The 12,569-nt window shown below is 45.9% G+C and overlaps 1 protein-coding gene and 1 long non-coding RNA gene across 4 annotated transcripts in view; one reads left to right on the plus strand and one right to left on the minus strand.

Moving 5' to 3' along the window:
- PCDH10 (protocadherin 10) overlaps positions 1-4,990 on the minus strand; it is a 46,532-nt gene extending 41,542 nt beyond the window's left edge. For all 3 annotated transcript variants that reach the window (XM_019978061.2, XM_019978060.2, XM_019978059.2), the window contains exon 1: positions 1,499-4,990. In XM_019978061.2, the coding sequence (XP_019833620.2) occupies positions 1,499-4,126 (2,628 nt within the window). In that variant the 5' untranslated portion in view covers positions 4,127-4,990. The remainder of the gene's footprint in view (positions 1-1,498) is intronic.
- A 1,100-nt stretch (positions 4,991-6,090) lies between these two features.
- LOC139176697 (uncharacterized) lies at positions 6,091-11,858 on the plus strand. Its single transcript, XR_011561102.1, has 3 exons — positions 6,091-6,580; positions 7,004-7,083; positions 11,670-11,858. It is a non-coding gene; the product is annotated as an uncharacterized lncRNA (long non-coding RNA).
- The last annotated feature ends 711 nt before the right edge of the window (positions 11,859-12,569 follow it).

Raw genomic sequence — 12,569 nt, forward strand, 5'->3', positions numbered from 1 at the left:
TTCTAAGACCTCAGACTAGTTTTTATAAAGACTAGTGCTAGTAAAGACAAGAAGATATGCAGATTTTGCATATCTAGATTTACAGTAAAGGTTAAAAAAAATACACAAAAGGCCAATTTTAAGTGTGTGTGTGTGTGTGTGTGTGTGTGTGTGTGTGTGTTTTAAGGAGAGAATGCAAATAACCTCATAGCTGGCCCTCATAAACTACTGTCTCCAATAGTCAACCTAGATATACGCTGCAGTCTTTCTTTCAGTGGCCTAAAAAAGTGTTTAGGTGCATACTGGTTGACACAAGAAAAACAGCACGCTCAATAAGCAAAAAGGTTGGATATTTTATGGAATTATTTTGTTGTTTATTTTCAAAATGTGCTTAAGATACAAATGAGCTGTACAAATATTCATGAAAGTCAATGAATAATATCTAAGACTCAAAATAAATAAAATAACCTGCCAAAAAAAGGAGTTCATAATACCCGCTTCCCTCCTGGCCCCAATTCTTCCCCCTCCAAACACACTCTGCATTCTCCTCCCCGCCTCCACCACCCCACACACACCTTTTCCGGTCCAAACTTTCTTTTACAGAAATCAACTCTGTTCTCCCTCTCCCTCCCTCCTTTCAACTTTGCCACTTCTCCATCTTAAAAAAGGAAATCGGAATTGACAAGCCAAATTCTTTGATAAAGAAAGCCAACAGCAGTGATTCATCAAAAACGATGGCAAGGTGATTATTAGCTAAAAGGAATACGTAAGACAAGAACTGTTGAAGCCTTTCCGTGAGTTTACGCTTACAGGGGTTTGTGCCAAAGCAACTTCATTCAAATTCACACTGTGTGGGCGTTGGGCTTCAAGAACGTCTGTAAATGCTGTCCAGAGTAGAACTGAAGGCTTTTTTTTGCAACCCGAGTTCAGAGAACAAGGATCTGATAACTCATTCACTAAAACATGCATTCGAGTTTAGACAACTGTGCAAAGTTAAACAATCTATAGCTTACTTTTACACGCGACTGAAGGCATCGATAAACAAAGCCAAACAATTAACTTTATTATGCTTGGGACAAATGCAAAGAGAAAAAAAGACCTTTGCCAGTGCCAGAAGGTCCCTCCCTGCATTTCCCTCTCCCCTCGGGCACTTTCTCCTTTACCCCCAGCTTTCTAAGAAGGGAAAGGACTGGGGTGGGGTAGGGTGGGGTGAGGGGGCTAGGATTTTAAAGGAAAGATGCCAGAGGGAAGAAGGAGGGTCCAAGGTGGCAAAGCACCAAAGGAGGGGAATGAAAATAAATGTGGAAGGGTGGAGCGCAGAAAATTAGGGACGACACGAAGTTTAAGTTACACAGGAAGGGGTGGGAGAGGCGGCTTTCCATTCCTGCCCCCACAAAGATACAAATAAGCTAATATCCTAAAAATAAATACACAGTGCACCAGAGATACAAGGGCCGGGCTAGAGGAGGCTTTCGGATGGAGGAGATGAGAGATGGTGGTCCTTTCGCTTCAGCCTTACCTCGTTGGACAAAATGCTTCCGTTGGAGATGATGTCGGGCTGCTGGTCTGTGTAACCGGTGACGATGGCCCCGCAGGGGTTGTGCTCAGTGTCCGTACTCCGCGATGGGCTGCAGGGCTTAAGGAACATCAGGTCGGTTTTGGCGGACTCGGGGGTCAGGCAGACCTGGTAGCAGTAATTCTGGTTGTGGTGATGGGAGCCAAAGCCCCCGGACTCCTCCACCGGCACCTGGGCCGGGTTACTGGGTACGTTGGAGCTTTGAACCAGCATGATGTCCGACTTGCTGAGTTTCTTCTTGCGCGCCCGGGCTTGGCGGCCACAGCAGGTCGACCCCCCGCTGCCACAGCAGCAGCAGAGGCAGCAGTCGCTGGCCAGACACGTGTAAATATTCAGCTTTTTCTCTTTCTGGCAACGCACGGCAAGCACGATCATGGCCAGAAGGAAGATGAAGGATACCGAGCCCAGCGCGATGATGAGGATAAGGGTGAGGTCCAGCGACGTCTCCCCGCCGCCGGAGCGGCTGGGGCGCTGGTGCTCTCCTGACCCCCCGCCCCCGCCCCCGCCCCCGCCCTGGGGCTCGACAGCGCCATCCACCAGCTGCACCACCAAGGTGGCGGTGGAGGACAGGGGAGGTTGCCCGTGGTCGCGCACCTCGATCACCAGTTCGTAAGGCCGCTGGGGGTCGCGCTTGGCTGGCACCCGGCGCGCTGTACGGAGCTCCCCGGTGCGCCAATCCATGCGGAAGAGGTTCATTTCGTTACCCCTCACAATGCTGTAGGTGAGCCGGGCGTTCTCGCCGTCATCTGCGTCCACCGCGGCCACGCGGGTCAGCAGGTAACCGGGCTCAGCCGAGCGGGGCAGCACCTCGCGCGCCGGAGTCCCGTTGCGCCCCGGAAGGGGGGCTACGATAGCAGGAGCGTTGTCGTTCTGATCCACGATGAGGATGTTGACCGTGGCGTTGCCAGCCAGTGCCTGGGGGCTACCGGCGTCCCGCGCTTCCACTTGGAAGCTGAAGTCCTTGAGCTGTTCATAGTCGAAGGAGCGCAGGGCATACAGGTAGCCGTTCTCGGAGTTGATGGACACGTAAGTGAAGACGCTCATGCCCTGGATCTGGCACTCCAGGATAGAGTAGGCTAGCTGGGCGTTGGCGCCCTCATCACGGTCTGTGGCGCTCACCGCGTAGATGTAGGCGCCTGGCACGTTGTTTTCGGTCACATACACGTCGTAGACCGGCTGGCTGAAGCGCGGTGCGTTGTCGTTCACATCTGACACTTGCACCTGGATGGACTTACTGGTGGAGAGTGCAGGCTCGCCCCGGTCGCGAGCCACCACGGTCAGGGTGTAGGAGTCCCCCGCCTCTCGGTCCAGAGGGGCCTCGGTCACGATGGTATAGTAGTTCTTGAAGGAAGACTTGAGGCGGAACGGCACATCCCCCAGCAGCTCGCACTGCACCTGCCCATTCTCCTCTGAGTCGCGGTCGGTTACACTAAACAAGGCCACCACCGTGCCGGGCGCCGCGCCCTCGCTCACCGCCTCCTTCACGGTGCTGAAGCTGATCTCCGGCGCGTTGTCGTTAGCATCCAGCACCCTCACTATCACCTTGCAGTGCGCAGGCACGGCGTTGGGGCCCAGGTCCTTGGCTTGAACGTACACTTGGTACACCGGGCTCTCTTCGTAGTCCAGCTCGCCGCTCACCTCCAACCGCCCGGTGCGAGGGGAGAGTCCGAAGAGCTCGCGTGCCCGGGGCGAAATGTGGCTGCTGAAGGAGTACACGACCTCTCCATTCTGGCCCTCATCTGGGTCTGTGGCGTTAAGCTGGATCACGAGCGTTCCAGGCGGCGAGTTCTCTGGTAGGGACACAGTGTAGACGGGTTGGTCGAAGGCGGGCACATTGTCGTTTGAGTCCAGCACTCGGATGGTGAGTAGGGCCGTGCCGGTGCGCTGCTGCTGGGGGAGCAGGCCCCCTCCCCCGCCGCCGCCTCCTCCTCCTTCTCCGCCTCCCCCTCCTCCCCCGTCCACCGCGGTCAGCACGTAGCGGTGCACCGCTTGCTGCTCTCGGTCCAGAGGCTTCTCCAGCACCAGCTCGGCGAATCGGTTGCCATCCCCCTGGGTCTGCACGTCCAGGGAGAAGTAGCTGTTGGGGGTGATCTCGTAGTCGCGCAAGGAGTTGGTACCCACGTCTGGGTCGAATGCGCTCTCCAAGGGGAAGCGGGTGCCCGGCGTGGCGCTCTCAGAGATCTCTACGGTCAGGTCCGGCTCCGGGAAGGAGGGGGGATTGTCGTTGATGTCCAGCACCTCGATCTCCACCCGGAACAGCTCCAAGGGGTTCTCCAGGAAGACCTCCAGGTGCAGGACGCAGGAGGGGCTCTGCTTGCAGATTTGCTCGCGGTCAATCTTCTCATTCACGTACAACACCCCGGTCTCCAGGTTGAGGTCCAAGTAAGGGGTCCGAGAGTTGGGAGCCGTTTGAAAGCCGCGAGCCGAAAGTTTTGTAATGTCCAAGCCCAGATCTTCAGCGATATTCCCCACGAAAGTGCCATGTTCCTGCTCCTCCTGCACCGTGTAGTGAAGCTGGGAAAAGACTCCTTCCACCATCCAGAGCAAGGCAAAGAATAATAGCACAATCATCTCCAAAGGGAAAGGAAGCAGCTTCCCGCAGCCAGTCAGCCACCCAATCACCTCCCCCACCACCACGGGAAAAAAAAAAAAAAATCTCAAATAAAAAATACAAATAAAAGTGCGCTATGTGGGGGGGCTCCTGTGGCTTTCTGTCCTTACAAATCTTATTTCTTTTGCTTCATTTTAGGGTTTCCCCCAATTCAACCTCATTTTTTAATCTTAGATCAGGAAGGGTGACAGGCGTCCCCTTTCCTCATCTGTAATCTTCCCACTGACCAATTAATAAAATAATAATACAATAGTCAGCGTCCTTTATTCCGACAGTCTTGGCGCAACGCGGCGCTGGCAAATCCCAAGGAGGAAATTTCGGTATTTCAAGACTGTCCTCGGTTTGTCTTCTCGCTGATGGGAGGAGAAGAAGGAGGAGGAAAAGGAGAAGGAGGAGGAGGAAGATGAAGAGGAAGAGGAGAAGGAAGAGGAGATGCTGTTGGCACCGCTGAACATGCCTCTTACTGTCAACGGCTGGCAAATGCAAAAGGGCTTAAAAACAGCGAGGGAATTTTGTGCCGGAAAAGCATAGAATGGCTCTGCAGCATAAAACTTTCATTCTCTTCATTTCTCCGGATGGATGTTCTTGGCATTTTTTCCTCTTTCGCTCTATTTGTCTGTTTTGGCTGTCATAGTCTTGCCTCTCTCTGTCCTCATCTCCACCGTCGTTTGCCTCTCAGTAACTGTGAGGAGCAGTTTCTTTTTTGCTGTTTCTTCCCAAGCCTCTTCTTTCCTCTAACCTGTCTCTCTGCTTTTCAGTTCTTCCCTCCTCCTCCTGCCTCAGCCCTAAGCCTGCGATCTCGGCTGGCAGTTTCTGAGCTCCGAGCGCTCCGCTTCTCTGTTTTTGCGCAGCGCCCTCATTCTGCCAACCAATCGCCAAGGAGCACCACCCACCGAGTCAGAGCTAATTGGACAAACTGGCCGTCAAGAAGGCGCGTCACGCAGTAACCGGGCCGGGCGCGATGGAACCAGCGTCTGAGCTGCCGGGGTGAGTGTGAGTGTGAGAGCGAGAACAGCCCGGCAGGTCCCGAGGTGCTAGCTGGGGACTCTGCCGCGGAAAGTTCCCAGTCCCCAGCCGCAGGTAACGGAGAGGGAATAGAGAGGTTTCCCTGTTTGCATCAGCAAATGCGAAAACATAATAGCAGCAGCGGTATCCTCTCCCAGGAGCGGGGTTTCCAATGACGCTAACATTCTTTTTCCTTTAAGGTGTTTTCCTTGCTGCTGATTGTGAAAATAAGTCACCGAGAAAAACAGGAAAAAGTTGCAGAGGGGCCACTAATTGGCTGGGGTTACCAATTTAAGGGACCCTGGCGGAGATTAGCAGGACATTTTAAAACAGATATGGCGTAGGCTGTGTCAAACTAAGTGTGAAGGTCTGAAGGGGCTGCGGGGAAAAGGGGTTAGACAGCTGGAGTGTGGAGGGGAGGTGGGTCCCAAACAGCCAGGGGATGCAAGCCCAGGGATGAACGCTGGCGGCTCCTATAGACGTGCAGACGCTTTATAATCGCCTCTTCCCTTCCTAAACGTACATCCACAGTATCTTACCAAAAAATTAATTCGCTTAGGGACCTGGTTTGAGCTGTGAGCCCTTTGATCAACGACTGAGGAGTTTCATTTGAGCTCTGCTTTCCAGCCCGCCAGCCTAGCGCTGACTCTCTGGCCTCGGGCACGGAGCTCTGCCGTTCGCTGCAAGGCGCCTCGAATATCCCTGCGCCTCCCCCTGCCAAGTGCGACGCAGCGGCGGCGCGCACAGGCTTTTTTCTGCTTTTTCTGACAATTGGCGATCTCCCCCTCCTCCCTACACTAGACCCGAGCACCGATTCTTGCCCAGCCTCGAGCAAGACCGCAGGATGAGGGCAGAGGGACGGCTGTGAACGCGTGTGGGGGCGGGGTTGAGGGTAGGTGCGTGGGCTGGGGCCGTGCACACGCGGGGCCCCAGTGTGTGTGAGGCTGCGAGTATCTGCGAACGCGCTTGCACATCCATCCACGGCGCTCGCATCCATCCTGCCTGGTTCCGTTCACCGCTCTGTATAAGCCCCAACGGAGCATCCCTCCAACACCTCCGGGGCCCCGAAGGATGCGCTTGAGGAGCTCCGAGTGCTCACTCTCGGAGAAGCGCCGGGGCAAAGCGGCGCGTAAACGCACCCAGTTCTTGTGAAGTTAAAATACAGCGCGAACTCTTCAATGCTAGAGTGGATTCAATGTTAATTCTCCAAAAAAGATTTTTAAAAGCGTAATTGTGTATTAATTAATGGGCTGTAGGGGGTTGTTTATTCAACCAATGCAGCCCTTGTTCAGTTGCCTTCTTATGCTACAAGATAGAAAGATCCCTTGGGGCTTCCTGGTAATGAATGACCTGGGAGTAACACCGCCACAACCTGCGGGGAAAAGGAGAGTCATTTACCCGATCCTGAGGTATGTTGTCATTCCCTCCTGGCAGGGAATTAAGAAGGGCGAGTGGCCATGGCCGGGAATATAGACTGAGGCTTGCCTCTGCGAGTTCCGTGAGTGCCTGTCTTGCGGCTCTAGGCCCCCCGCCCCCATTGGCTCTTTCATGGAGATAGGTCCAGCCTTTGAGCGGTTGGAAGGAAAGGATGCCAGCAAAAATGGCTAATCCTTTTCCAGCTGCAGTAAACTGACGATTGGCCAAAGCCAAGAGAAAACCGCCGCAGTTAAAATGATTTTAGCGTCACGTCTGCAGCTGAGAATGGAGCGTCAGTTTTTAAAAAGGACCTGTGGATCAATGAAAAGGAGATTAGGAGATTATAGTGTATCTGAATATTAATAATGGCATTGCATCTGTACTTTCTCCCCCTCCCCTTCCTGATTTTTCCTTAGATCTGCAGGATTGAAATGAAATGTTTTGAGGTCTTCAAGCTGACTCATCAGAATAATCCTGGAACATTTTTAAAATGACGGTAATTTTCTAATATTTCATTTGTACGTACGGAAACACTTGTGTGTGCGCGCGTGTTTGCGTGTGAGAAGCATGCGGCTGAATGACAATGCAGATCCAGAAACTGTTTGCGGGAGGGGGATTGTGTTCTCAAAACGTAGATGAAGTTTGAGCAGACTTTGGACGTTCGCTTAGAGCCAGAGAGCTTCCAGAGGTGGAGATGAGAACGTGGAGAGATGGCCAGATTTGCCTGTAAATAATCACTACAGCCACTGTAATACTTGAGCTGCATTTTTTTTTTTTTTGATAGCAGTTGTGTTTGAAAGGGAAACTCTCTCCACAAACGTGGGTTACAGGCGTCTCCTAGCGGCGAAAGCGGCACAGGACAAGCCAGCGAATTTTGCTTTGGGGCTCTGGTTCGGCTGGGCCGGCCTGTTGGGGGCTCTGCAGGATTTCTTGGGTCGCAGAGGCTAGGATCCGCGCCGGCAAAGCCGGCCGAGGTCCTCTAGAGGTCTCGCCTCTGTGACTTCTAGTCTCCGAGACGCCCTGGAATCGGCGGGGTGACGACGGGGTCTTCCTCTTGTGAGAACAAGCACGAACCCTCGGTCCCTTCTACGTCGCTCCAGCCAAGGGTAATTGCAAGAGCATGTTGCCCCCGGCCACGATTCAGACATCTGCCTCGTTACCCTGGAACCATTAAACAGCCCCACCCCATCACCCAAGGAACAAAACAACACTTTAAATCTATCTTTAAAAACTGCCTTCTTAAAACCCGTGTACTTTCTTCCTTGCTGTGTCAATGGAGCAGATTTCCCCCTTTGCTTTTTCACTCGGCGGACCCCAGAATTTAGTGAGGCCGTGATTACATAAATAACAGCCCGGGTGGTGGGGCTGACAATCTGTTTGAAGTACAGAATATCTTATATGCAGCGTCCTTCACCCCCTCCCCCCTCATAACTGAAACCGGCGGGGAGAAGCAATCTTTAACATAACCCTCCTCCCTCCCCACGTCCCCTCCAGGAGCGCCAACTCTCCGGGCCAACGCAAACTGTATCCTAAAACAGATAGGGGAAAGCAGCTATTACTATTATTTGGAGGGTTGGTTATCAACATCAGTCTTAATAGAAGTCCTTGTTGGTGTGTGAATGATAAACCATCCTCGTTAATTTCATTGTCCTCTAAGGGCTGCAGGCGAGGGTGGGCGCTAAGAATCTCACAGTCAGGTTTTCTGTACACAGTAGTTACAAACTTTGAAACTAACTAACCGGGCTGCTTTCCTCCCTGCCCTTTTCAGGGAAAGGCGGAAGGGAAACAAGTTTGTTAACTATCATTTGGATGAATGAGTGTTTGCAGTGATTTAACTTGACTTGAAAGCAATTTGTTTCTAAATCCTCTTATTATTGCAGTGTGCCCAGAGCTTTGAGAGAATTTTTTTTTAAAGAAATAGAAGAAATAAAATTTAAATTGTCAATAAGGAGTCTTTCAAATGCCAAACCCCTGCCAGGGTTGAGCTGGGTGGTTCACTGCACTTATTACTCCCAGCAAGCACAGTGCAGAGAGCAAACGCAAAGGACCTGGACTGTATGGAGCTCTTATGGGTAACCATGAAATCGGTTTATTTGTAGCAGTGTAACCTAATTTCAGAGGTGTGAAGGCAAGGCTTTGGAACCAATGCCATACTGTTTGTTTTGGTTCATTCCAGGAGAGTGAGTGTTGATGAGAGTTGGCTGGAAAAGATTTATAGCATATACGTGCTATATGTTATAAGCATTCAGGTAACTCTTTAGTTACTGTGTTCTAATGCTTTGAACCCAATGGAGACCAAACCAACCTGTTTGGGGGGCTGAGAATACTAGCTATTAAGTGTTACTTGATATTCAATGTAGAAACGTTTTCTCCATTTTGTTTAACCTTGTTAATATTGATGTGGCTTCACATTTCAGTGTCTTTTCAGTTATCAGACAGGGCCAGCATTTTGTTAAACTCTAAACAGTGAATTAAAAGCACTGATGAGCTGAAGCAGCCCTTTAATGCAAAATGACAAATTGCACTTAAGCAATACATGAACAAGAAAATGATTTATGGATTTTTTACAATAGTCTGAGCAAATGAAAGCAACATGAATTATATATCCTAATGCTCAAAATATCATTTTCTAATAATACTGTTTCAGTTCAGATGCTATACTCTTATCCTTTCTCTAAGAGGTATTGATCAGTAAGAAGTCCAGGAGTATTTTAAAATCAGGCAATAGTGTTTGATACTGTTTCCAAATATATTTCCTGAGTATGGGGTGGGTGATCAACATTGAGTACACTCACATACTTGTCAGCTCCTTCACATACTGTGTCTTTTAGTGAAAAATAGGTAATCCTTTGGAAACTTATGCTTTGCTCCACACCTTCTTTCAGAATGTAAATAAAGAGATCTGATATGGAATGACAATCTTTATTACATCATGACCTCTTTTTCTGAAAATCAAAATGCATTACCTCATCTTATCCTTCTATAAAAAATTGCCTTAGATATTGAAAAATCTGATTTCTTCAAAATGTCTCATCTCTTTATATTGGTTTATCCTGTTGTTTATTTTTATATTTTTCTTAGTGTCCTTAAGACACACCTGAGTTAGTATAAGTGTCATGTGCCTTAGTTTGGGGGGCATTAAGTAGACAAGATAGATTTATTGTTGTCTTAAATTACAGAAAAATACTCAATCAGATAGAATTTGGTGGGATGCCTATATGAAAAAGAAAATTAGTTACTTCTGTGTTATGATGAGTGACTACTCCTAGCATTTTTTTTAACCATTTGTGGCTCATATAAGTATTTTGGGGTATGTGTAGAAGTTTAAGTGAAGACATTATCTTTGCTGTATTACGTAGTCAATCATAGGAAATGAGTTTCCTCTAGAGTCACATTATTAAGCTTTATCTTAATTATCCAGGTTTATTTATTTTTTTAAAAGGAAAAGAAAAAACTTGAATCCCAGCCTCTGCTTTTGACAGCATTAATAATTACTCTTACTGAAGATTACTGAAATCAATGATGTGATTAGGATTGTAAATAAAACTATAAGACATCACATTTTAAAAAACCAGCTAACAGGGATGATATGTGGGTTTTACTTACTGATGGGGCCCAGAGATAGAAATGAAGCTTTAAACATTAAGGATGATATAGAACAATTTCAAAAATTTAATTGCAAGCCCTGATTAAGTTTATATGAGTAGAAGAAAAGATGTCTAGGATTCTGTTTTCTTCCCCAGTGAGTTTGCTTCTTTTTTGACACTGATACAGTCAGCAAAATACTAGTGTTTGCCTGGCAAGTATAAATTGTTTTCATCAAGGGGAAGCCCCTTGATTTTTATGAATACAGAATGAGATTACTCAAATTGTGATTAGGGTTACAAGTCATAGCATTCTTTTCTAAAGGATTTGAAAATGTTACTGGAGACAGCACCACAGAGACACTATCACATGTAGAGTGAGAATTACATTGGTAATTAGAATTATAATAGTAAACAGACCAAATAGTAGAACAGATATTTCAGTTTAAGAAAAATATCTTTCTCAGTTTGGCTGGTTACTATAATTCGTTCTATAAGAAACCTGATTTCCATGATGTCTTATTTAAATAGGCTTGTCTATGCAATACTGTAAAATGCTTTATTTGATCGCAATTTCTTGTTTTTTTTTTTTTTTTTAGGTCAAAATGGTTTTTAAACAGCCAGTATATGTCAAGCATTCTTAGATAAGTTGTAGTATTTTCACCCATGTCTACAAGTAATATCATCCCAACATTATAGATAAATGATACTCAGGATGTTCAGCATTTAAGTAACTCAGCAAATTAGTACAAAATTTAAATCCAGGCCTTCTGATGCTCTCAGGTTGAGGCTCCACTATGATGTTCCTCTGGTCTATCTGATTGGATTTACTTTGGAGGTAAAACAAAAAATGAATTAATTTACAGATTAAAGATGGAGTTCAATCTTTAAAGTTCATCTTTAATCCAGATTTTGTAAAATAGAAGTACTGATTTTAGACCAGTCAAAATGGCTAGTACCTCACTGAGTTGAGCCAAGGAGGAGTTCATAAACATATTTGAGGAGGCTTTTATTTTTTATTTTTTGAGATTTATTAGGAGACCAAAACTTGAATACATTTTCTTACAAGTGAGGTTATGAAGCATCCATCTCTTTCTCACATTTGAAGTGTGTGGCATGGGAATCATGGTTTTTAGTGACTGAAAATAGAAACTGATAATACAACCATGTCCAAAAGGAAGGCACTTCTAGTTCATCCATTCCTGAAACATATACTAAGTTGATCAATGGTCCCAGAAGGCTTGTTCACTTAGTTTATTAGAGATTGTTAAAAGCTAGGAAGAACTAAGACATGTACCCATTTTACACAGCGCAAATATTCTTTTTTTTTTGTATGTATTTCTGCGTTGATCTTTAAAAGGGAAAGAGTGTTTTGTTAAGCAAAATTTCAACCATCATTTTCATACTAATTTCTTCAATGTTACTCCAAAAAGATTCTTTAAATTTGAAATTTCTGAAAATCAAACAATGGAATTTATTTGATAATCTGTGCCTGCAGGAAATGAAAGGAAATGACTTAAAAACAATTTTAAATATAGGAAGAAATCACCAAGGGAAGAAGATGATGGAATCTTATTTACTTACTGTAAGTATAAAATATGTATTACTATTTTGGTAATAAGTACTGATAGAAGAAAAATATTGTATTTCTTTTAGAAGTGTGCCCAATAACTCAGAGTATGTGTAATGTAGGCCCTCTAAGGAAGGTTCTATATGTTACTTATTTCTGAAGGCACCTAACTGTGGTGGGTGATGATACAGTAAATTATGAAGAATTAAACCAAATTGGGCTTAAATCCCTGCTTCTGCAAATATCTGAACTTGGTCAAATTACTTAACTCCTTTGAAACATTATCAAAGTGTGTTAAACATCTTAAACATCTGTTAAAATATGACAAAAATTGACCTTATTGAGTCATTGTGAGGCTTAAATTGAAATGATATATGTAAAACTCTTAGCCCATAGTAGACTTTTAATAAATGTTAAATAATATTATAGCAAGATGTTTTGAATGAGATAGTCCTTAAATATTTATTGAGAATAATTAATATTGATTTTCTTGGTGTTTTTTTTTCTTCATGAAATCCATACTAAAGTATTTACTTTGAGGACAATTTTGCATTGTCCTTGTTTTTCAGGATATTATAATTTTAAAGAGAACACAAATCATAAGTGAAGAAGATCAAACTAGCTAAATGTTAATTAAACATCAAAATATAAAAGTCAATGAGCTTCTCTTCATAATCATGTTGTTTTATTTTAACACTTTAATTTTCTTCTAGATAAGTTTAAATTTTCGATATGTTTTAGTTTATATGATAAAACGTGTAGATTCAGAAAATCATTTAAATGAAAACATGGTGTTTCATTATAAAATACTGTTGTTTTAATTCTATA

This window comes from Bos indicus, chromosome 17 (assembly GCF_029378745.1).
Source record: "Bos indicus isolate NIAB-ARS_2022 breed Sahiwal x Tharparkar chromosome 17, NIAB-ARS_B.indTharparkar_mat_pri_1.0, whole genome shotgun sequence".
Taxonomy (NCBI): domain Eukaryota; kingdom Metazoa; phylum Chordata; class Mammalia; order Artiodactyla; family Bovidae; genus Bos; species Bos indicus.